Source organism: Nansenia antarctica (genome assembly GCF_963989245.1).
Source record: "Nansenia antarctica genome assembly, chromosome: 6".
NCBI classification, from domain to species: Eukaryota; Metazoa; Chordata; class Actinopteri; order Argentiniformes; family Microstomatidae; genus Nansenia; species Nansenia antarctica.
The window spans coordinates 48,059,423-48,083,488 of NC_137676.1; the positions used below are offsets into that span (position 1 = coordinate 48,059,423).

A 24,066-nucleotide genomic window follows, 5' to 3' on the forward strand; every position below is an offset into this window, starting at 1 on the left:
TGCAGTGTTTCCCCTACAATTGCCTTGGGGGGGCGGGCACCCAACACGAATCTGGCGAGTGGCAAGCCCATGGGCTCGTTGGTAACGTTAGTCCGCAAGTAGTCTCGCATAACCAGACCTATCTCCACACTTCGCGTCGCGCTGTGCCAACGCTGGAGAATAATACAAGATTTTGCGCAAGTGTGCGCGTGCGACGCAAGAGAATTTTTGCAGGGTGAGATGTCTGCAGATGGAAAGTAAGCAAGTTGAAACGTTAGCAAATATACTTGCTGAGTGTTCTGACAGAGAAAGTTGTTTAAAATTGGTCGTTATTATTGTGACTAGAAAAGTGTCTGATTATAGTTCCATGGTGATTAGATGAGCTAGTCTGCTGCATACTTGCCAGCTAAAGAGCTAACTGGATGCACTTTATTATTTTACTTAAAGTAGACATACAATCGTTCTTATTCTGCTAGAATTGGGCTTCATGGTAATACCATAATGGCATCTTTACAGTACATGGACAGTGCATTTAAGCATTGGAAATGTCTGTTTTTTAATAGTTGGACATACGATTTTTTTTCAGGTGAGAGAGTAAAGTCAAAATGACATTATCTGACTGCATTGCCCACAGCAATCCAATATTCAATTATAATTATGTTATACATTGCAGTGTTTCCTCCAGGATTTTTTACATTAGTGGCGGAGCGGTTATCTTTCGCGCGCGCACTGGCGCTCAAAACAAAGACGTAGTTTCACCAAAAACTAGAGGGTGGCAACAATTATAATTTCTTAAATAGTGGTTAAGTCATTAAAGCCGAGCAGGTGATTTTATATAGAAGGTGATCAAATACCAAGATATCCTACAGCTGCAGCGGAACATGCGGAACGCGCATTACACACACACACACACACAGAAAGATCAATACGAAGTAGGCCTACATGAGAGTACACGCACAAAACAGACAGTCAGATGGAGCATTCGGTGGAGCATTCGGTAAACAACAACAGCAAGGTAATGCTATCAGTTGAGTTAAAGAAAACCAACTCTTACCTTTGAGGACACCAACATGAGCCCTGCTTACCCGTACCTCCGCCGTTCTGTTCGTGGTGATTTTAGAGGCAATAGATTATTTTTGCCCCGCGCATATTGCTATGAATAGTTCGAAGCTAGGTGCTTGCACGTTAGGTGCGAGAATGCTCGGTTAACCCATTAGCGGGAACATTATTTGTTTCACAAAATAGGCTGATTTAATTGACCATGAACATCAGAGACATACATTACGAATGTTCATTTAAAATACTCTATACTGATTACTGGTATAAGAACATGAACCAGAGAACAGCAGTAAATGCAATAACCCACAGTCGTCGCTGATGATGTTGCATTTTCGATTAGGATACGGGATTAAAGGCACCGGCGACGGGCTAAAAGAGAAATCCGCTAAATTCGGACCAATCACAAAACTGTTTTGAAAGCGCGTCGCCTCGCGCCGCGCGCCTGTTGAGTGCGATTCAGTCTCGATTGCAGTGCGAACACAAACGACGAGGTTAATTGCAACATTGTAACATATTGTAAATAACTACGCCCTAAATCATAACGAAATGTTGGTCTGGAAGCGGCCTAAATCTAGCTTCAATCTGCTTTTTTTCTGTTCTCCGGTCATAATAACTCGCTGCCTTTCTGCGCAGCCTGAATCAAAGTGGACTGTCTGAATCAATTAGTGGCGGAGGAAATTCATTCGTGGCGGCCCGCCACGAATAAATGCATATAGAGGAAACACTGCATTGATATGGATCCATTTATACCTCTTATTAGATTATAAATACTCTGGCTGTTATGTTTACCTTTTGGTTGACAGCAAAAGGGGGAGAGAGGAGGATAGAGAGGGAGAGAATGAGAGAGAGCAGGATGGTGTTGGCACACCAGAGAGAGAGACAGCAAGAACCAGGTGAGAAAGTGGACAGGTAGTCAAGACCACATAAGTAGCCTTGTGAACCGATGGTTCTCGTGCCTAATGGCCTATAGGGCAGGAGCATATCTCCTGTTTCCGTAGCGTGAGGCGGCTTAATGTACAAGTACACCCCCTGGACATGACGCTGGTATTTCGCAGGGTCTTACCCCCTGGGGGGTCCATGCCACGGTCCATGCCACCCCCCCAAGGCAGCAAACCTAGGGGAAACACTGTACTGCATGTTGAATAACATGGAATTTAACGAATGCACTCTCTGTTCTCTATTTAGATTATACACTACCGTTCAAAAGTTTGGGGTCACCCAGACAATGTTGTGTCTTCCATGAAAACTCACACTTTTATTTATCAAATTAGTTGCAAAATAAATAGAAAATATAGTCAAGACCAGGGTTTCCGTTAGAAAAAATTGCCGCCGGACATCGTGTCCGGGAAGATTTCGATTTACCGGACAAACGTGATATATTCCGGTCATCATATTAAAATATAAAAAAAAAAAAAAAAAAAAATCTAATATAGCTGTTTGTCGCGGTGATTACTGTTGTGTAGCGGCCTATATATGCCATTTAATGTCTATTTCTCATCCGATACGATTAGATGCGAGCTATATAATATATAATAATATAACATGATTCGCATGCGCGCTATGCCATTATGTCCAGCGCTGAACGGGCGCCTCACTGGGAACTGAACAGACAGCATCGATCAATGAACAGACTCCACATTACGTTAACTGAAGTTTGTTAAATTGTTTGGGATTAATGTGAGTTTTCTATTTTCTCTTTCCAGTTTTACCCTTTTTTTAATCAATAAAACAACGTCATTTCTATAACCAGGTCTCGCTGGTTGGGAAGGCATTTCGTTTAGCTGCCTGTCAAATCATACTTAATCGGACTCGGGAGTATGTCAATGAGGAGAACATAACTGTTTATTGAGAAACAATAGGCAGGCTGGGATACGTATATAAAGAAATACCACAATGTCTAGATGTATAACATTTTATTGAACAGTGCAAGCATGTAGGCTTCTGGCGTGACATCGTACCCCTAACGTTCTTAGGGCTTGTTTGAAAAGCTTAGACTGAAAGTTAGTGCCCTGGTCAGATTGTATAACAAGAGGAAGACCGAATGTGGAAAAAAACGTTGTTAAAGCTTTCACCACTGAGCTGGCTGATATGTTACGCAACGGAACAGCTTCGGGAAAACGAGTAGCAGCGCACATAATAGTAAGCAAATACTGACTTCCACTTTTAGTCCTAGGCAAAGGTCCAACACAATCAATTATTACACGTTCAAATGGCTCCCCTATAGCAGGAATGGGATGCAATGGTGCGGGTGGAATGGATTGATTAGGCTTACCCGCCATCTGACAAGTATGGCAACAGCGGCAGTGCTTGGCAACATCCGCCTTCAGTCCGGGCCAAAAGAAATGTTTCAATATCAGCTGATAAGTTTTAGTTATACCTAAATGTCCTGACCACTGGCTCTCATGTGCTACAGATAACACCTGTTGTCTATAACCCACAGGCACAACCACTTGTTTTACAGTATTCCACTCACAACCATTTGCATTAGGAGGAGACCATTTATGCATTAATATCCCATCGTTAAGGAAATAAACTACGTTGCCCCCTATTTCAGATTCCTCACTAGCTGCATGTAAAAAACATTTGTTTAATGACTGATCAGCTACTTGAGCGACACGCAATCGCTCGCCGGTTACAGGCAGAGATAGGCTGTCAGCGGATGGTATGGTAGGACTCGGGGAGGATGGTAACTCTACCACTTTCTCCCTGGGAGAAGCTGAAACAATCGGGTTCTCATCCCTTTCAGAAAAGGCTTGCATAATCACACTATCACAGAGAGAAACATCGCTATCCTCCTCTCTGCCTCGACTCGATTGTGCACGAGTTATAGCGCACACCGGAAACAACCGCTGTTTCGCATAGGCAGCCTACACATTAGGAGGCATCATCATGCCGGTGTCAAATCATATCATAATAAAATAAATACATAGCCTATATATTCGTCTTTTTTAAAATAGAAGGAATCAGAATGTGAACTTTAGCGAATTGTATTCAAATTGTGCTTAGAGGGAATTATTTTCACCGGACATTTATGTCCGACGAGTTTTCAATTGGTCGGACTTCAACAACTTTTACCGGACAAAGTCCGGGAATTACCGGTTAACGGAAACCCTGGTCAAGACATTGACAAGGTTAGAAATAATGATTTTTATTTGAAATAATAATTTTGTCCTTCAAACTTTGCTTTCGTCAAAGAATGCTCCATTTGCAGCAATTACAGCATTGCAGACCTTTGGCATTCTAGCTGTTAAATTGTTGAGGTAATCTGAAGAAATTTCACCCCACGCTTCCTGAAGCACCTCCCACAAGTTGCATTGGCTTGATGGGCACTTCTTGCATACCATACAGTCAAGCTGCTCCCACAACAGCTCAATGGGGTTGAGATCTGGTGACTCTGCTGGCCACTCCATTACAGACAGAATACTAGCTGCCTGCTTCTTTCCTAAATAGTTCTTGCATAATTTGGAGGTTTGCTTTGGGTCATTGTCCTGTTGTAGGAGGAAATTGGCTCCAATCAAGCGCTGTCCACAGGGTATGGCATGGCGTTGCAAAATTGAGTGATAGCCTTCCTTATTCAAAATCCCTTTTACCGTGTACAAATCTCCCACGTTACCAGCACCAAAGCAGCCCCAAACCATCACATTACCTCCACCATGCTTGACAGATGGCATCAGGCACTCTTCCAGCATCTTTTCACTTGTTCTGCGTCTCACAAATGTTCTTCTGTGTGATCCAAACACCTCAAACTTCGATTTGTCTGTCCATAACACTTTTTTCCAATCTTCCTCTGTCCAATGTCTGTGTTCTTTTGCCCATATGAATCTTTTCCTTTTAGGCCAGTCTCAGATATGGGATATGAGATATTTTTCTTTGCCACTCTGCCTAGAAGGCCAGCATCCCGGAGTCGCCTCTTCACTGTAGACGTTGACACTGGCGGTTTGTGGGTACCATTTAATGAAGCTGCCAGTTCAGGACCTGTGAGGCGTCTATTTCTCAAACTAGAGACTCTAATGTACCTGTCTTCTTGCTCAGTTGTGCACCGGGGCCTCCCACTTCTCTTTCTACTCTGGTTAGAGCCTGTTTGTGCTGTTCTCTGAAGGGACTAGTACACACCGTTGTAGGAAATGTTCTGTTTCTTGGCAATTTCTCACATGGAATAGCCTTCATTTCTAAGAACAAGAATAGACTGTCGAGTTTCATATGAAAGTTCTCTTTTTCTGGCCATTTTGAGAGTATAATCGAACCCACAAATGTGATGCTCCAGATACTCAACTAGCTCAAAGGAAGGCCATTTGTATAGCTTCTCTAACCAGCAAAACCATTTTCAGCTGTGCTAACGTAATTGCACAAGGGTTTTCAAGGGTTTTCTAATCATCCATTAGCTTTTTAATGCTTTTTAACGCGATTAGCAATGTAGATATTCCATTAAAAACCAGATGTTTGCAGCTAGAATAGTCATTTTCCACATTAACAATGTATAGAGTGTATTTCTGATTAATTTAATGTTATCTTCATTGAAAAAAACTGTGCTTTTCTTAAAAAAAAAAATGAATAAGGAAATTTCTAAGTGACCTCAAACTTTTGAACGGTAGTGTATGTTGTATTAAGTCTTAATCCTAATTCTAGCTCAACAGACGTCTTCTAATGGGAGCTATTGACAGGTCAAAAATAGAACAGTACCATGGTAGTAAATAGTGTACTTTATATCTACATTTAGTCCAGGCTTGGTGTCTGTAGTGGAAAAACCTGTTTCTTTGCTTGATTGTTGAGGAGTCAACCTATGCGGGGTCAGTGGAAACATACTGATCCACGTGAACACCATTGGTGATAATGATACCAATCAATGAATTGCGCAGGTACAACAAAGGCATACATAGTGCATTTAGGGCATAACATTTGCCTTTCATAAGAAAACAGCTTGAGAGCCACCGTACAATCTACCTTAACCTTAGTCCAATTAGCCATGGGTTTTGAAAGTGCGTCAAATGCTGTGTCTCTCTGCTCATAACACGCATGTAACATTTTAAAATTCGGAATCCTCTCAGAATGCTGTTGCCAAGGTTATGCCATGGAGAAAGGAGGCTTATTTTGCAACAGTAACCTACTTCTCTCCCATTGATCCCACTACTATGGTTTGTTGAGCTACCTCACTAACCCTGCCCTTCAGTGTCCTACTGTGGCCTGTGTCTTGTCATGGTCAGCCCACTACACTGTTACTAACAGCCTCCTATGGGTCAGACACGCACAGTAAAGGCCGATTTAAACTTCTGCGTGGAATTTTCGCACGTCTACGCCGTAGCCTACGTAAGGGGTCTCCAAGTTTATAGTTCTACGTTCTAGTTCTACGCGGACCGCGTCGCGTTGGTCGGTGTACTCATAGCGGCATAGAAAAATATGCTTTTCTTATTCTATCTCGTTAACGGTACATGATTAAGACTCCATTCAAAGTTCAGTGTGTTCAGCATGCTATTCTGGTCATTGAGAATTTTAGTTTGGAATTCTAACCCATTGTGACGCGGAGATATACGGCCGTAAGTGATGGGTCCCCCCCCCCCACTGCTGCTCGCAGCACCGCTTCCTGGTTGACGACTCCCGTTGACAGCGGGGGGAGAGACAAGTTCTACCCGGGAATTCGCTCCTAGCTGTGTCGACCGTGATAGGAGTGTCGTATCGACACCATTCAAATGGTTTCGGATTCCCTGTCCTCTCCCCTATCCGGACACGTTTGAATTGTTATCCTAACCTACGGTAAACCACAGTTATTTACCCGCAAAGGGTGCCTCCGGGCACCGTCTTTGCCTGTGAATAACACCGGCTATGAAGGTGGTAGAAACACAAGACTGCTTTGCTAACTTCACCATCGGTATACGGTCATTTTGAGCCCTTAACCACCGCGCTGACACCCCGAGAAGTTATGCTTTGAACCGCAAACTCAATGAACGGGGAGTTCACCCGCTGCTGCCTGTACAACCGCGTCCTGCTCGATGAAACTCCCGTTGACAGCGGGGGGAGAGAAAAGTTCTACCCGGGAATTTGCTCCTAGCTGTGTCGACCGTGATAGGAGTGTCGTATCGACACCATTCAAATGGTTTCAGATTCCCTGTCCTCTCCCCTATCCGTTTGAATTGTTATCCTAACCCACGGTAAACCACAGTTATTAACCCGCAAAGGGTGCCTCCGGGTTGTGCCTGACGCTTCCATAGGGCTCTCTACTCAAAGCGGCATAATAGCGTGTTTTTTTTTGTTATGCTTGTTGTAAATAAAAGTTATATGATTCATTGAAATGACATTAAACTAAGATTATACGATGGTTATCATAATTTTTCAAATCTTTATTAATAAGTAATTACAGAAAAAGTAAATGACATTTCTGTCAGTCATGGCTTCCGCATTTTGGCCGACGAGAGAGTCGGAATCTTGTCGGAATCATGTGCTACCAAGCGGACCAATCACAGAGCTTACGGTTGCGCAGAAACTGACGCGTACTTAAATCTTTGGAGATGTGCGCGTCAACCCTCTCCGTAGGCAACGCAAGGCCACGCGGGCCAACGCAAGCTACGCCGTAGCCTACGCCGTCGATTTTACGCAGGCCTTAAGTGAGGTGGAGTCGAGTGTGATCGCTGTCTGTCCCTAGCAAAGAACAGCCCAGTCCAGCTCACTTGGCTGATGCAGTACTCCTCATCAGATTTTGTCCGGGTCAAACAGAACACACAGGTTCAGAGAATGGAAAGGCTGGAGCTAGTTATGCTGAGAGAACAGAGAGGGAGAACATGTAAGTCATTGTGTTACAAGCCCGGAGCTGTGACTTACAACCCTGGATAACTTACACCACAGTGGGTGGGAGAAATCAGGATTAGTGATAACAGAAATATTGCTCTTAAAGTAACGATACGAGTAACGAGTAATGATAAGAGTAATAATAGCAAGGGCTAATAATAGTCATTGGAGTTGGGGCTAGCACTGAGGCTTCTAATAACAGACAGATACTGTGTGGTTTACTAATGACTGGGATAGAAAATAGGGATTTGCTTCTGAATGGCAGTGGAAGACAGTCAACTGTTATATATTAGTAACCATAGTGTTAACACTTGATGCACGGCACACAAACCCCATGGTTTTTAACTGTAGTTTTCACTAAATATCCTAATGCTACAAGGGTCATTCTGTGCCTGTAATTGGCTGAGTTGAATGCCTGTGTCCTGTCAGTCTAAGTTTCCTATGATAGTAGTAAGCCACTATCATCTGACATCCCACCATTTTTTGTAAACAGCTGAGGGATGAGGCTGGAGAAATGTAACCACTCTCAATTTCATAGGCAGAGCTATGCATGCAAGGACTGACCACCCATGAGATCAAAATGATTGTTTTAATGGAGTAAAAATAATCTGTGGCCATATATCTTAAAAACATAAGTAAAATGTTTTAACAATTACAGATCTCCCCTTTAAGTGCCTCTAGCTAAGTTGAAGTTCTCAAAAGCCTTTTGAGGTAAGAGTATTTAATACAGAGAGGATTAGACAACTGAGGGTAGAGTACACAGGGGATGGCATTATGCGCAAGGTTGTAAAACAAATGCATCTTTTACATATTTGATGATCCTATATTGCCATCTGAGACTTATTTCAGTATTCCATTGTGATATGCTTTGTCCCTGTCAGGACGGTCACCATTTTCAGTGAACTGTGCTGGTCACACTGCCATCAGGGCCACCACTGTGCCTTTGACATTGTGGAGATACTCGGTCCCCCTTCACTGCACTACACACTGCACACTGTGTTATTAGCTGTCTGGAAAGCCGGATTCTGTTTTGAATTGTGGAAAAAAGGGGAAATATATAGTGTACTGTATACCGTAATACCTCCTATGATGAGCATGTGAAGGCTAAATACACGTAACAGATGGATCCACAGGACATTGTTACAGTACAGTATCATGTATCACAAGTTCAATCAATATATTAAACAACAACCTTCTTTTCATCACCAACAATGGTTCTTGTCAGATCTTTTAACGACACTAGTCTCATGATATCATCTCCCACTATCCAGGCTAATCCACGCTATCTGCTATCATTATTTACGTCTAACAAAAAGCTTTCACCCAAGGGTTCAAGTCTCAAAGAGCCTATTGTTGGATTTCCCTTATTTACAACAGTTTTATTTCTATGCTCATTTCTTGGATATTTCACAATTTATTGAAAAGGAAGTGCATTTTTCTGCCTATTAGGCTGCTTTTCTAGTGCTAGATCAGATAACAGAGAATTGTTTTCCCTCTGGTAGATGACATGGTTATTTGTCACAAGCTCCTTTGATGTTTCAGAGAATGGCTTTGGCCACAAATTGATCTTCAGGTTTCAAACATCCTGTGAAATCCTCCCAAAATAAACCTTGACAAACAACCACCTACAAAGTCATACATTTTTTGTGTATGAGGTTCCTGGATCCTATTTTGTCTAAATGCAACTGCAGATTTCTAACCCTAAACCTAGTTAAATTACTGAATTTCCACAAATTGCTACCTCCAAGTTCTCCTAGATGCTTGCTTTTTAACTTCTGTAATAACTTTTGCATGATGAAGTCCAAGGTGTTTTCGGTTGGCTTTCAGTGACAGGTTGTGGCTGCCATAATATTAGCCTATCATTCTTGGATACAGATCACAACCGACTTCTCATCTGGGCTAATTGCTAGCTCTACCATCTCAGGTTTCAACCTTATTATAGTGTTGTTTAGTGATGCTACCTTAAGTTACCCCAAAAGTGCTTGAATGAGGTGTGTCAGTCTTTCCTCGTTTCCTAGTTCAGTTCCTGCACTGAGACCTAAACTTGTGCTCTGGCACTTTAAAAAGGGCACTCCAGATGTTTAAACTATAACCTGTTGCGCTGGTCTCTATCGATTTGTATGCTTTGTGGGAAAAGTCAATATTGTGGATGGCTTGGGGGATGTGAGAGGAAACCACTGTGGTTGATGGAACTCTGTAGTGAGGGTGCTCTCATGCTTATGTAACTGCTCTGTGAAACCAGAGAGCAGACGCTCTCTCTCGCTCTCGCTCTCGCTGTTATGTGTTCCCAGAAACTCCAGCCTCTGGCCCACTTATCATTTGATCTAGTTCATATAACTCCTCTCCTTATTTTCTCACTTTGTTGCTCTTTTTAGTCTAAGGCCCAATCCCATTTCACCCCTTGGCCCTCCATTTTAGCCCTACCCCTCAGTTTTGCGCGTTCACATGAAGGATAGGGGTGTCCCAATTCTTGTTTTCATGTAGGGGTAGAGTAGAGCCAAGTGGTAGGGCTACATAGGCCTCCAAACTGAGGTTTTTAAGGACTAGACTCCGAAGAGAGCCACAACACTTATTATGAAATCCCAGAATGCCTTGCGAATCGTCGGCACGATAGTGGAAGGAGCAAAACAAGCAGGAAGAGAGAACCACAAATGTAATTATATTTTTTCTTAAAGATTAAAAGATTAAAAAAAAGATTTTCAACCACTATCCTTTGTGACTCTGTTCCAAGGGGCAAGGCGAAAAACGAGTGGCACTCCAAAACGAGGGGTTGGGGTAAAAAAGGGAAATGGGTTAGGGCCTAAGTGTACCAGACTGCAGTCACAACACTGTAGGTTTTGGCCATGCAGCTGGAGAGATTTCAGGAGCTCTGTGAATTTTGGATATCAATGTGGCTCCATTCATCGGCATTGTAGGAGCCCATGTATTCATCAAACCTTCATGACTCAAGCTCTAAACCAAGCTCTAAACCATGCCTAGAAGGACAACCTAGAAATGTAATTGCAGCTGCACCCTAACCATGAGACCCATTCCCACTGTCCAGCCAGAGAGGACAGGCTCCGGGATCGCTGAAGAGCCAAGACAGCTGACACACACACACACACACACACACACACACACACACACACACACACACACACACACACATTCAGTGGACTTCTGCAGGGAGTGACTGAGATCAGGTCAGGAACCACAGAGAACATGATGGAGAGCTGTAGCACGCCTCAGCTGTGAAGAGAAAAGAAGAGATCTCCATTAACATTTTCTCTTGAGATTCATGTCAGTGAAGATTAACATGACCAATGGGAAATCAATTGATCAATTCAAAATATGCGTTATGTGCACGGATCTCCAGTTAGGATTTCACCTGGAATCCTGAATAGCATGATTTTCCTCATGTTTTGAAAACATGAAGGTGCGGAGTATTCATTTTTGTTCTGTTCTTATGACAGCTGTGTGGCCCTGGTCCATACTTATTGAGCCTGGTGGAATTTACTTCAGCATTATACAAAGATTACTCCATGGCCTCACAGGTCGCCTGAGACCAATTTTGGTTTGGCCCAAGCCATGACACAAACAGAGCACCGCTTCCAGATGGCCATGGACCAAGTTGGCAAAGATCGCTCTCAAAGATCTCTCTCTCTTTTTCTGTCTTGGTTTGTATCTCTCTCTGTGTTTGTTTGTTACTCTCTCTCTCTCTCTCTCTCTCTCTCTCTCTCTCTCTCTCTCTCTCTCTCTCTCAGAACTTTTACATCTTTATATGGAGTTTCTTCACAATTGTATGTGCTACTGTATCTGTGTATTTCTGCAGTCATTGACAATGGTTTCATAACTGTCATAGTGCACATATTTTGAATTAGTTCTGTAGCACAAACATTAACCAGATGTATCATCACATTGTGTTAAAGCTCTAGGGTATGGCTTAGTTTGGTGTGTTGTGAGATGCCACCATAAAGCCACCATGACTTAAAACTGAATTAAAGACTAGGACGGTCATATCTGGGAGACATTTTCAGAGTTCCAGATGCCTCTGAAAGGTCAGCAGTTGGAGACAAGCTCTCCATGTCAACAGCAACTAAAGTCCCTAGAGTCTGTGTGTTGGCTTAGGGTAGATAACTTGCTGGCCTTTCAACTTTGCTCCATCTGTAGAGAGACTGGGGGATTGGCCACATTCCAGTTGCACGTCACACATTTTCTCTACTCAGGACTTTTGGAGTCTCTGTTCACCCAGCATGATATACGCATTTTTATACAGTTGGGATGTTTGCCCACCCTGCCTAAATGTATTGTAATGTGTTGTTATGATGCCTTAGAATATATTTTCATCAATGATACTGTTGATTGTAAAAAAACTTTACCTCAACCTTTGGCAGTTCTGTATTTCAATGTATTTATGAACATTGAGTTACAGTCGCTTCTCTGCTGTCTTGACACTGTGCAGACTGTACTGTCCTGAAAAGAGTAAAGAGGTTGACTATATGTGACAGCAGCTGGTGAAACCGGGAACAAGTCGGCACCCGACGGAGCATTCAGACTTTAATTCAGAAAAATGTAAATACATTTCAAAATTGTTGAAAATCAATGAGACACTCGCTAGTCAAGCCAAAATATTGCAATGCAATTGATTCAGTGAGTAATCCCCACTACTACCTAGTTAGTGTAGAGTAGTGGGGTTTGACGTTTATTTGACGTTTATTTACATTGACGTTTATTTACATTTTTCAGAATAAAAGTCTGAACATTTTGATTGGTTGAGGACTTGTTCCCGGTTTCACAAGCTGCTGTCACATATTTGTGTAATGTTAGAAACAGCTAACAAAAAGCCTCTTGGCCAATGCTACAATGCAGTTGAGACAACCTCTGACAATTGTAGTACCCTGAAGGTAGTTACCACTCAGTCTCTCCTACTAGGGCCTTCACACATGCACATGCAGACTATACATAAGACCTGCAGGAAGAGTACTGGAAGGTCATTTCCCCACCATGTTGCATGTTATTAAATCATCAGTTATAGATCAATGGGTTGCTGTACCAGACATCGGGTAATGTTTCCCTCTAAATTAACTGATCCTGATGTAAGGGGCAGCTGCACCTGGTATCCCTCTACTCTGGTTGTGAGGGGAGGAAGTGTGTGCGTGTGTGTGCGTGCGTGCGTGCGGGTCAACCATCCCATTCTCTTCCTTCTCTTCTTTTTTTTTCTCCATCACCCTATCTCTCCATAAATGAGGTTCCTCACCTTGTAAGCCAATGTTTAGACTCTTTGCAAGTCTGCCACCAAACTGGTTTCTGTAAATGTTGAGTCCGCCACATTCGGTATGAATAGACAGGCATTATGAACACCTTAATAAAGTCCTCTCTCGTTTCTGCCTCCCTCACCCTTCTTTGTGGATTAGGAGGTATGACTGGGCATGTATCTGTACTGTAGGGTAATAGATGGAGGGAGAGAGTACAACAACAGACACAACTGACTCTAAGATCACAGGCCTGTCAATCCAAAGGGAGCCTCACAGACATTTGAATGGCTCATCCGAGCACTGCCTGTTCTTTATCCAGGGAATGTGTGTGTGGCAGAGGGTCTTCAAAGTTAGGACCCAGTCTGGGACAATGAAATTGATCTCTCTCTGATCTCCCATCACTGCATTAGTCAGCTCACCATATTCCATGCATTCTGTCTCAAATAAACAGTACAGATCATTTGTATCCTATCAATGCGAAACAATTGTGAAACAAATATCCATAAATCAGAATGGTGTGTGATCTATAAGCATGTTAGTAGTCTACTCCTCCAGTTATCAAAATCCATCTCATCAATTGTCATAATTCAGAGTACTTGAAATCTTAGAGCGTTACACCCTAACCCATATGCAGTGCCCTCCACAATTATTGGCACCCCTGGTAAAGATTAAACAAGAGTAAAAAGGGTTATAAATAAATAAATACCTTTTGGTGAATTACCTTAATGTCACACTGAAAGAAATGAGAAACATCTAACCTTTAATTGAAGTAAATTCATTCTGAGAAAAAAAAAATTTTTATCAAGAAAACCATGTGTGCCACAATTATTGAAATTAGAAATTCTTATCAACAAAATGTAACTGAAGAATTTTTTCCATTTATATTTTACTTTTTTAAGTTGATGAGTGTTTAGGAACTAGCAGTAATCCATGACTTCCTGTTTCACTGGGGTATAAATATGAGGTGACACGGAGGCCATATTCCCTTATTCATACATCAACATGGGAAAGATAAGAGAAAACACAAATCAAATGAGGGAAAAGTGTGTTGAGCTTCATAAGTCAGGGAATGGTTGTAAAAAATACCTACTCACCTGAAAATGCCCATATCTACTGTTAGGGCTATACTTAAAAAGTTCAAAGCAACTGGATCTGTTACAAACTTGCCTAGAAGAGCACCCAAGGTTATTTTGCCCCCACGCACAGTGAAGAGGATGGTAAGAAAAAAATCCACAAGGATCACTGTTGGATAATTACAGAGGAGAGTAGCATCTTTGGGTCACCAAGACTCCAAAACTACCATTAGACGCCACCTCCATGCCAACAAATTATTTTGAAGGTATGCCAGAAAAAATCCTTTCCTGTCATTTCACCACACATGTCGCCTGCAGTGTGCTAAACGATACTGGAACTTTGACTGGAACTGTGTTCTGTGGTCAGATGGCCCAGGGAACCATGGTAGGATACATGGCATCATGAACTCCATGAAATACCAGGACATTTTCTATCTGAATCTGGCTGCCTCTGCCAGGAAACTAAAACTGGGTCGTCATCGGATCTTCAAGCAAGACAATGATCCAAATCAGCACAAAAAAGGTTCACTGAACACAACATCAAGCTTCTGCCGTGGCCCTCTCAGTCCCATGACCTAAACCCCATTGAGAACCGGTGGGCTGAGCTGAAGAGGAGAATGCACAAGAGAGGACCTAGGACCCTGGATGATCTGGAGAGATTCTGTAAAGAGGAATGGTCTCAGATTCTTGCTCTGTATTCTCCAGCCTTATTAGATTACAGGAGAAGACTCAGTGCTGTTTTATTGGCAGAGAGGTTGTACAAAGTATTACATGCAATTAAATAATTGTGGCACACATGGTTTTGTTAGAAATAATTATTTCTTGATGACAGATTTTTTTTCTTCCCAGAATAAATGTACTTCAATTAAATGTTGAATTTGTCTCTTTTTTTCAGTGTGACATTAAGCTAATTCACCAAAAGGTAATTTTTTTAATAACCCTTTTTACTCATCTTCACCAGGGGTGCCAATAATTGTGGAGGGCACTGTACATATGGTTACACTCATTTGGGTAAATGGAAAAAGGGCTGATGCTGACTACTGAAGTAATTTGAGCCGAACAGGTGGTCCTGTATTTCAAGCAGGCAACCTAACAAAGTTATCTAATTTAGTCAACTCTGTTCTTCACCATCTGCTATGAATGTGTTCAAGTTACCGTATATCACAGAGCTGTCAAGACAGGAGCATATGCCTGAATGTAGATTAATTGCATTGCAACTGTAGTTTCCAAGTGGCATTAGATCTATAAGTGATAGACTTATTGTCTTCATAAATATATCACCAGTTGAGTGAGGTTGTGGCATACATCCTATCTAGTAGTTAAGTGGGTGGAAGTTTCTCGATCAGGCAGAATAGAGCAGTAGACGTTCCATTACTATGGTTAGATAACAGCATTGCACTTGTGATCTCCAGCAACCCAGCAGGAGGCTGATACATCATGGTCACTTTTGTGTGGGACTCTACAGAAGAGTTTCTTGACATTAGCGAATGACTTATCAAGACAAGTAGAGCTCCTTCTCTCCTTTCCTGAAAATCTTCCAAATTGAATATTTGTTGTAATGAGATGAACGAGTGTATTTCTTCAGCTTTTCAAGTTGTTGCGTATTCAACAGAGTGGCATAATTTGTTGATAGTGTGAGCATCTGTAGACCATTTTGTACGGCACAATATCCAAATAAACAGTGGCTGAAATTCTCCTCGCAATTAAGAAGGATTTTCTGTAAATGCCCATCCTGGATTTGCTGTTGTTCAACCTGTGGTTTGTTTACTTGTTTATTTATTTACAGCTGTCCTCTTTATCTTAGTTGGTCTGTTATTTTCAAATGGAATTAGGGTTGCCTAGGCTACACAGTCCATACTTCTGTTATCAGGCTGCCACTGTCTCAAGGTAATAGATCTTTTGTTGGGAGTACAGGTAGTAAGATTGCCTCCCTCTTGTTGTGACAACATGGGGCCTGTCCCTGTGTATACACTGTCAACCTAATTTCATCTCCACTGTAGAGAGAGGCAATTCAACCTGCCATTGTTCCACAAACAAGACCTTTATTTTAGCACAACACGTGAAGCTATATTTGGTATTTTCTGTCTTTTAATCAACAGATCTCTACTTGTAGTATTTGCTCTATCCCTAGCTAGGTCTGTTTTTCTATTTTGCAGATCAGAAGACAACTTCACGTTCATGGTAATTATTAGCGTAAAACTCCATTGAGACGGATGGACGCATGCACATGCGTGCAAGCATGCAGTATATGTGCATTCCCAGACAAGCACACAGATACACACACAGGTTTGGCCACATACCAGCTGTAGCTCATAAATGCTGGTACTGATGTTGAGATTTAAGTCACCCTCCAGCCACTATGTTCAACACAGGAGAAAGTTAGAGGAATGGAACACCACACTCTTTAATCTCTGAGCAGAATTCATTCCACATTATGGAGTGGTCAATTTCTATCATGTATGATTGACTTTGGTGAAATAAAGTTAATCCTCCCAGTAACTGATCTCTACTCTGGGGTCAAGCTATTTTCCCAGGCGTGCGTGCGTGCGTGCATGCATGCGCGTGTGTGTGTGTGTGTGTGCGTGTGCGTGCGTGTCTGTGTGTGTGTCTGTGTCTGTGTGTGTGTCTGCATGTGTGTCTGCGTGTGTGTCTGTGTGTGTCTGTCTGCGTGTGCGCGCATACAAGACACATAGAAGGGGGAGTCCAGTGCTGGTGACTCTGGTACTATTGGAAGAGAGGAATGTTTTTGAGGTCAATGACCTCACTAAGCTAACTGCAGGCTAGCTAAACTTTGCTTAGTTGCCCACAGATAATGCTGCTGATAATACTGCTGTTGTATTGTGTTGTGTTGTGTTTACGATAGGTTTAATGTACAATTGTTAGCATTTGCCTAGAGCTGCAAAGTGCAAGGCAGAGTATGCTAGCTATACGTGTGTCCCCCCATGTTTCTCTGTTATCAAATGACTCCTATTCTGGTGTATTATGTGATTCAATTAAGAAACCATACAACATCATTCGGTCTTACTGATGCCCACTTAATCATTTGATGCAGCTACAGTAATCATATTAACAGTATTAGCAGGGGAGGGTTTGTAGATTTTGTAGACAGTAGATTTAACCCTCTACTCCAAGCTCTCTTAGTCTTCAGTAAGACATCTCAAGAATGTCCCATCTCCAAAAACCACAATGCACAATTGCCCCATCGTCTCTAAACATGTCACATTTGATTTGCTTTTCAAACATCTCTGTAATTATTGCTGCAGTAAATCCTTTGACATAGGCAGATGTTGTTTTCGAACCTCACCCAGGTCAAACAAGGTTCGTTGTAATGTTGTGTGTCCTTATTTTCTTCCTTTCTCTTCTTCCCCCTCTCCTATGTGTGTCTTGACCTCACCAGATCAGTGCCAACGTGCTGATCTTCCTGTGCACTAACATGATTGGCATCTGTACCCACTACCCGGCCGAGGTGTCCCAGAGACAAGCCTTCCAGGAAACCAGAGGATACATCCAGGCCAGGCTGCACCTGCAGAGAGAGAATCAGCAACAGGTAGGAGTTGGCTTAATTTTCTTTTTAGGTCAACAGTATGTTCAGAGTATATTCTTACACCAACAAAAGCAATGACTCATTGAGGATTCTAGCTGTGGAAAGCTGGAAACAGAGGAAAATGAATGAGTGCTCTCTCTCTCTCCCTTTCTCTCTCTACCCCCCCCCCCCCCCCCAACCCCTCTCTCTCTGTCAGGAGCGCCTGCTGCTGTCTGTGCTGCCACGGCATGTTGCCATGGAGATGAAGGCAGATATCAATGCCAAGAAGGAAGATATGATGTTCCACAAGATCTACATCCAGAAACATGACAATGTCAGGTAAACACACACACAACATTTCACCCTGCCTCAACAAGTGGGGCTGTTGGCGAATGAGATAGCAGTGACACCTTTATCGATGGCCTGACACTGTCATTGATGAAACACTAGCTCTTATAGAGTCACATGTAACTGCTATTCATGAATGAGTTGAAGGTGTACATGGATTGCTTTGAGTAGTAATGTAGGCAGAGTTCCCCTCCTTGTCCCACAGTTCTTCGTCATGGTCAGGCTTATGTGTGTGACACTGGTCACATAGATAAGATTAGAGTGGGAATGGCTCATTACCACAAGCTGATAGGATCTCTCCATCAATTAGCCTGCTGGTGAGAGTCAATTGAGGTCAATTTAGGACTAAGGACATAGACCTGCACCCCCTAACATCCTACCTCTGTCTCCTGACCCAGATATGAACAAGCTCCTCCAGCCACGCTCAAGGACTAAATGCGATTAATTTACCATAGGATGGAATAATCAATGAGTGTCTCTCCGTTGACAACCTCTCTCTGTCAGTATTTTTAAGGAGCTGGAACATAATGGGACCAACAGTGCCACCTGTTGCCTCTCTTCCATAAATGTTTCCGCTCTGTTGTTTTCTTTTTGTTAATTACAATCACAAGTCTGAAATGAGAGCCATGCAAAGAGGCTGCTTCTTTTCCAGTGGAGAGGGAAGTGCTGAATCACAGTGGGAAGGGCTGGGGCTGGGCATGGATGTGACCTAGTTTGGCCCAGACGAGACGATGCAAACCAGAGCTGAACAAATGACTCTCTACAAGGCTCTCATAGCTAGCCAGCCATGGAGGTGCTAGACCAGGGGTCGGCAATTAGGTTTGGCCTCGGGCCAAAACATTTTTTAGCCACTAGATGGCGGGCCCGAACATAATTTAAGTAATTGATTGTTTAAAAATGTGACACGTTCTAATGCTTTGACTTTTCTTTCGAGAAATGTACACATCGCTAGTCAACTAACACAGCTTGTTTTGTGAGCCTGCTAACAATGTAAAGTAGTGTTATAATTAACTAGGTAGCAGTCCAATCCATTTCGTTGCAGTATTAGGCTTGACTAGTGAGTTTGTGTTGTGATTCTCAACAACGTTGAAACATAGTTTCACCCTTTTCCATAGTTTTGAATAATAAATGTATGGACTGACGATGTATCGCAGCCTAACTTATTCTAATAATTATTTAACATACTTTTATTCTGAATGATTCCCCCCTCCTCCAGACAAGGTCACATTATTTATTATTGGATTGGTTGTTTGCGTGTCGGGTGAAGTTAGCTAAACATTTAACCTGCTAACTAGCAAGAGAAACATAATGTCACTCTCCAAAGGTCTAAAGAGGAAAGTTGACGGTGAAAACAGGGCATTTAAACAGGAATGGACAGCGAACTATACGTTCATCCTACCTTTCATCAATGCAAAGCCGTTGTGAGACTCACATCTTCCGTGCTCACAATGTTCCCTTTCTATACATGCGAGTCGTCCTTTTCCTCAATGAATGTGATAAAGACGCAAGAAGGAATCGATAGATGCAGAAAAAATAAAAAAAACTGCCTGCGGATTAAAGTGACGTCAATATCACCAGATATCAAGCAAATAGTGACCGATAGTCACATACGTAAACATTACGTTTGAATGATTTAATGAGCTGATGTTGTTGTTTTTTCAAACCACACACCGCATGTCGGCTATTTCAGCACCACGCCGTGTCCACCTGCTTATGATTCACTGTGAGGGGTTCAGCGTCAGTGCGCTTCGGTGCACCCCGCTGCCTGATTGTCTGTCCCTGTGTCATTCACTCTCAACATGAATAAAAGTACAATAAGCATTATTCAGGTGGTGGTAGATTCTCTATTCGGACATTATAGGCGCGGTGTGGGACTGTTGGTCCGATATTGTAATAAAATAAATAAAAAATAAAAAAGTGGATTCTCAAAATAATCTGCTGGGCCAAATATTATTGGTGACGGGCCAGCAAAAGCCTATTGCCGACCCCTGTGCTAGACCATGCCAATGCTTATTGATCTCTCTTTCTCTTTCTCTTTCTCTTTCACTCTCTCTCTCTCCCTCTCCCTCTGTCTCTCTCTTTCTCTCTCTCTCTCTCTCTCTCTCTCTCTCTCTCTCTCTTCTTTCCTCTCTGTCTGTTTCTCTTTCTTTCTCTCTCTCTCTCTCCCTCTCTCCATCACACAGTATACTGTTTGCAGACATCGAAGGCTTCACCAGCTTGGCATCGCAATGCACAGCACAGGAGTTGGTCATGACACTCAATGAACTTTTTGCTCGCTTTGACAAATTGGCTTCGGTAAGCAATTGGACAGAATATTGTCAACCGAACCACATCTTGATTTTTATTTATTTTTTAAATATATATTTTAAAAAAAAAAGGAATAAAGTTATTCATGTGTACTGTACTCTCTCATGACACAATATGGGTACGGTCAATTGTAGTAGTGATGAGTTTCATTAGACAGATTTGCATAATGTAGACCACTATCCATTTTCTATAATCATGTCCCTAATTCTAAGCTCCTGTTTATATGTAACTTACTTAAGGCGCTCTGGATAAGTGCATCTGGTAAATTACTAATAAGTAAATATGTGTGTGTGTCTGTGCTGTGTAGGAGAACCACTGTCTTAGGATCAAGATCCTGGGGGACTGTTACTACTGTGTATCTGGACTGCCTGAACCCAGGGCCGACCATGCACACTGCTGTGTGGAGATGGGAGTAGACATGATAGAGGCCATCTCGTGAGACACACGCACACGCACACGCACACATACACACACACACACACACACATACACACACACACACACACACTTTCATCAAGGGTTCCCACTAATGACTGACCTATATGTTTTTCTATGATTAAGAGAAACATTTACTGCATTTTCTGACTACTGAATATCTAGCACTGCTATGGTGTAAAACCTTTAAGAGGGAGGTGTTTGGTGTCACAGGGTCTCTGATGCTGTGTCTGTCTGTCTGTCTGTCTGTCTGTAGGCTGGTGAGAGAGGTCACGGGTGTCAATGTTAACATGCGGGTGGGCATCCATAGCGGACGCGTCCACTGTGGTGTACTGGGACTGCGCAAGTGGCAGTTTGATGTGTGGTCCAACGACGTCACGCTGGCCAACCAGATGGAGGCGGGGGGCAAGGCAGGGTGAGGACAAACCCCTCGCACTCAACATACCATCAAACACATCCCTTAGGCTCTCACTGTACTGTATATTATGCAAGCATTAAGCTGAGTATCGATTACCCTGCTACTGTAGTCTTAAATTAAGTTAATATCCACAAGGACACGTCCTGTCCTGATGTCAGTTAGACCCATCAGTTGGACCCCTATGTGAACTTGTGTGTGTGTGTCAGGCGGATCCACATCACCAAGGCCACCCTGCAGTACCTGAACGGGGACTATGAGGTGGAGCCTGGCACTGGGGGAGAGAGGAACGCCTACCTGAAGGAGAACAGCATCGAGACCTTTCTGGTCCTTGGCTGCAGCCAGAAAAGGGTCAGTCACATTTTACATTTGAAAAACGTGATTGCAGCTTGCATTTCAGCAACCAGCCAAACCATTGGACGATTATGGGAGTTAATACGTCTTACTTAACAAAAAGTGTATTCAAATAACTAATTTACTTTATTTGTAGCCTAATAGAAGCTACTGAAGCTGCTAAACCGAATCAGAACAGACACTAGATAGTGATTCTGAACTAACTAGTCAGAAGCACAACCAACTTTAGAGTAGTGGCTGAATCTATCGAGAGTCAGGAGCAGCAAAGATGTGTGATCTGTGTGTGTACACACACACACACACACAAACAAATCCTGCTGTAAAGGTTTGTGCACCCGCTCCAAAGCTGTAGCCTACATACATGCGTGAGACAAACATATTTGCTGTTAATAGGCCAAAAAATGTAGGGATCACTCATTTTAATTTCACCACTGACCTAAGTAATACATAGAGCATGTTTCATTATCTACATTGCAAAATCAATAGCAAGCATGTTTACAGCAGGACGCAAGAAAGATGTGAGCTCTGGTTAATTGAGTTTTATTGTCTGTTTTTGAGTATTCATAACTTACTTCATGACTTAGCTTGTACAGCCTGTCTTTTCAAAGGTGGCTAGTGTCTCATCTCTGGTCTGTGTGCTTCCTGCAGAAGGAGGAGAAAGCCACGATGGCCAAGATGCAGCGGGCACGTGCCAACTCCACAGAGGGCCTGTTGCCACGCTGGGTGCCCGACAGATCCTACTCCAGAACTAAGGACTCCAAAGTATTCAGACAGATGGTGAGACTGACAAACAGTGGGCACCGGGACCAGCGTACATGGACCCATTACAACTTCTTCCCAACGTTTTTTTTTTTTACACTTGATGTTATGTTTGAGAGTTATGTTTATTGTTGAGCTCAAGGTTGAAACTAGAGATGAAGTTGCTGTGGCTTGTGGAGTGATTGCTTGTCTATTGTGTTATAACGATTTCTTCTACCAAACCCAGGGTTGATTCCCAGCATGACAAGCGTATGATACTAGCCTAAAGCCTTTAAAACAGCCAATGGAAAACAGAAAAAAACGATTGATCCCATCATCATAAGCCAGCAAACAAGTGGGAGTTACAGGGCTGTACCACGATGGACAGCTGGCAGCAGGGACACCCAGTCTAACACTGGCTACTGATTCTGATGTGATTCACAGTGTATGTGAGATCAGTGTAGTTTCATCCCGTGGAAATCTCTCTCTCTCTCTCTCTCTCTCTCTCTCCCCCCCTCTCTCTTCCTCTTCTCTTGTTCTCTCTTTCTCTGAGGGTTTGTGCCCAAGAGGGGAGGAGGGTGTAATTTGAAGCCTACAAGCATTAATTAAAACATCAGTCTGGCTCTGTAGGATTAACTGTGCAGATGTCTGAGTCTGTGTGTGTTTTTCGGTTTCACTGTGTTTTCACTGGCTTCGTGCTAATCTTGTCTCACTCTCTCTCTCTCTCTCTCTCTCTCTCTCTCTCTCTCTCTCTCTCTCTCTCTCTCTCTCTCTCTCTCTCTCTCTCTCTCTCTCTCTCTCTCTCTCTTTCCTAGGGCATTGACGAATCATCCAGTAAAGACAAGTGAGTGAGCCCCTCTTATTTTGGCACATGGGTTGTTATTGGGTAACTGTGTGTAGTCACTGACAGGCAGGCTGTTAGTGTAGTGTTGTGGTAAGTTTAGACTTCACTTGGTTGTGTAGGATCAGATTCATCCCTACACTAATCCCCTATTAGCTCTGATTCATTCTGCCTGTCACAGATGAGCACATCTCCCGTTACATTATGTCCCTATTGTTCATGTCTGCTCCCTAGCCGCTGTGCCCAGGAGGCCTTAAACCCAGAGGATGAAGTGGACGAGTTTTTAGGACGAGCCATCGATGCCCGGAGCATTGACCAGCTCCGCAAAGACCACGTCAAGAAGTTCCTGCTCACCTTCCAGACCCCCAACCTGGAGAAAAAGGTTAGGAAAAATAATGGGGTCTATAACATGATTCTATATTTGATTGTGTATAGGGGTGGGACGATTAGAAAATGTCAAGTCACGATTATCGTGGGCAAAATAATCGCGATCCACGATATTATTATAAAAACATTTTTTGAATGCCAATAAAACACACTGTAATCACTTTAACTTAGATTTTGTTGTATTTTTATGACATTTTAAGTCAGTAATTCAAATTCAGATTCTAGTGGCACATATCTCTGGCCATAATCCGGGTCCTTAAGAAAGAGCAATCGAGCGCTGATTGACCTAACTCCTTTTCGGCCAATCAGCACCTTTCATTAACGTACCCAAGGAAGTTTAAAGAACGCACTCCCAGTGTTGCCAACTTCCAGAGCCCCTTGGCGACTTAATTAGTCAAAAGCGAACAGCGACAAATCTAACTTGACTGCAAAAGTAATGTAGCCTAGGCTGAAAAATAGCGCCAGACATTTGTTAAACACACTTTATTCATAACATACGATTATGACGATTATTAAAATAATTACAATTCTCCACGATTAAGTTATCGCGGGTGTTTTTATCGCGATTAACGATAAAAACGATTATCGTCCCATCC

At 42.6% G+C, this 24,066-nt stretch overlaps 1 protein-coding gene across 1 annotated transcript in view; it reads left to right on the forward strand.

Annotated features, from left to right (window-relative positions):
- LOC308161007 (adenylate cyclase type 6-like) overlaps positions 1-24,066 on the forward strand; it is a 42,601-nt gene that overhangs the window by 8,533 nt on the left and 10,002 nt on the right. The window contains exons 4-12 of the mRNA XM_080534937.1: positions 17,520-17,669; positions 17,863-17,984; positions 20,177-20,288; positions 20,608-20,735; positions 20,992-21,150; positions 21,360-21,501; positions 22,153-22,281; positions 23,058-23,086; positions 23,318-23,465. Coding sequence (XP_080391063.1) covers positions 17,520-17,669; positions 17,863-17,984; positions 20,177-20,288; positions 20,608-20,735; positions 20,992-21,150; positions 21,360-21,501; positions 22,153-22,281; positions 23,058-23,086; positions 23,318-23,465 — 1,119 coding nt within the window. The remainder of the gene's footprint in view (positions 1-17,519; positions 17,670-17,862; positions 17,985-20,176; positions 20,289-20,607; positions 20,736-20,991; positions 21,151-21,359; positions 21,502-22,152; positions 22,282-23,057; positions 23,087-23,317; positions 23,466-24,066) is intronic.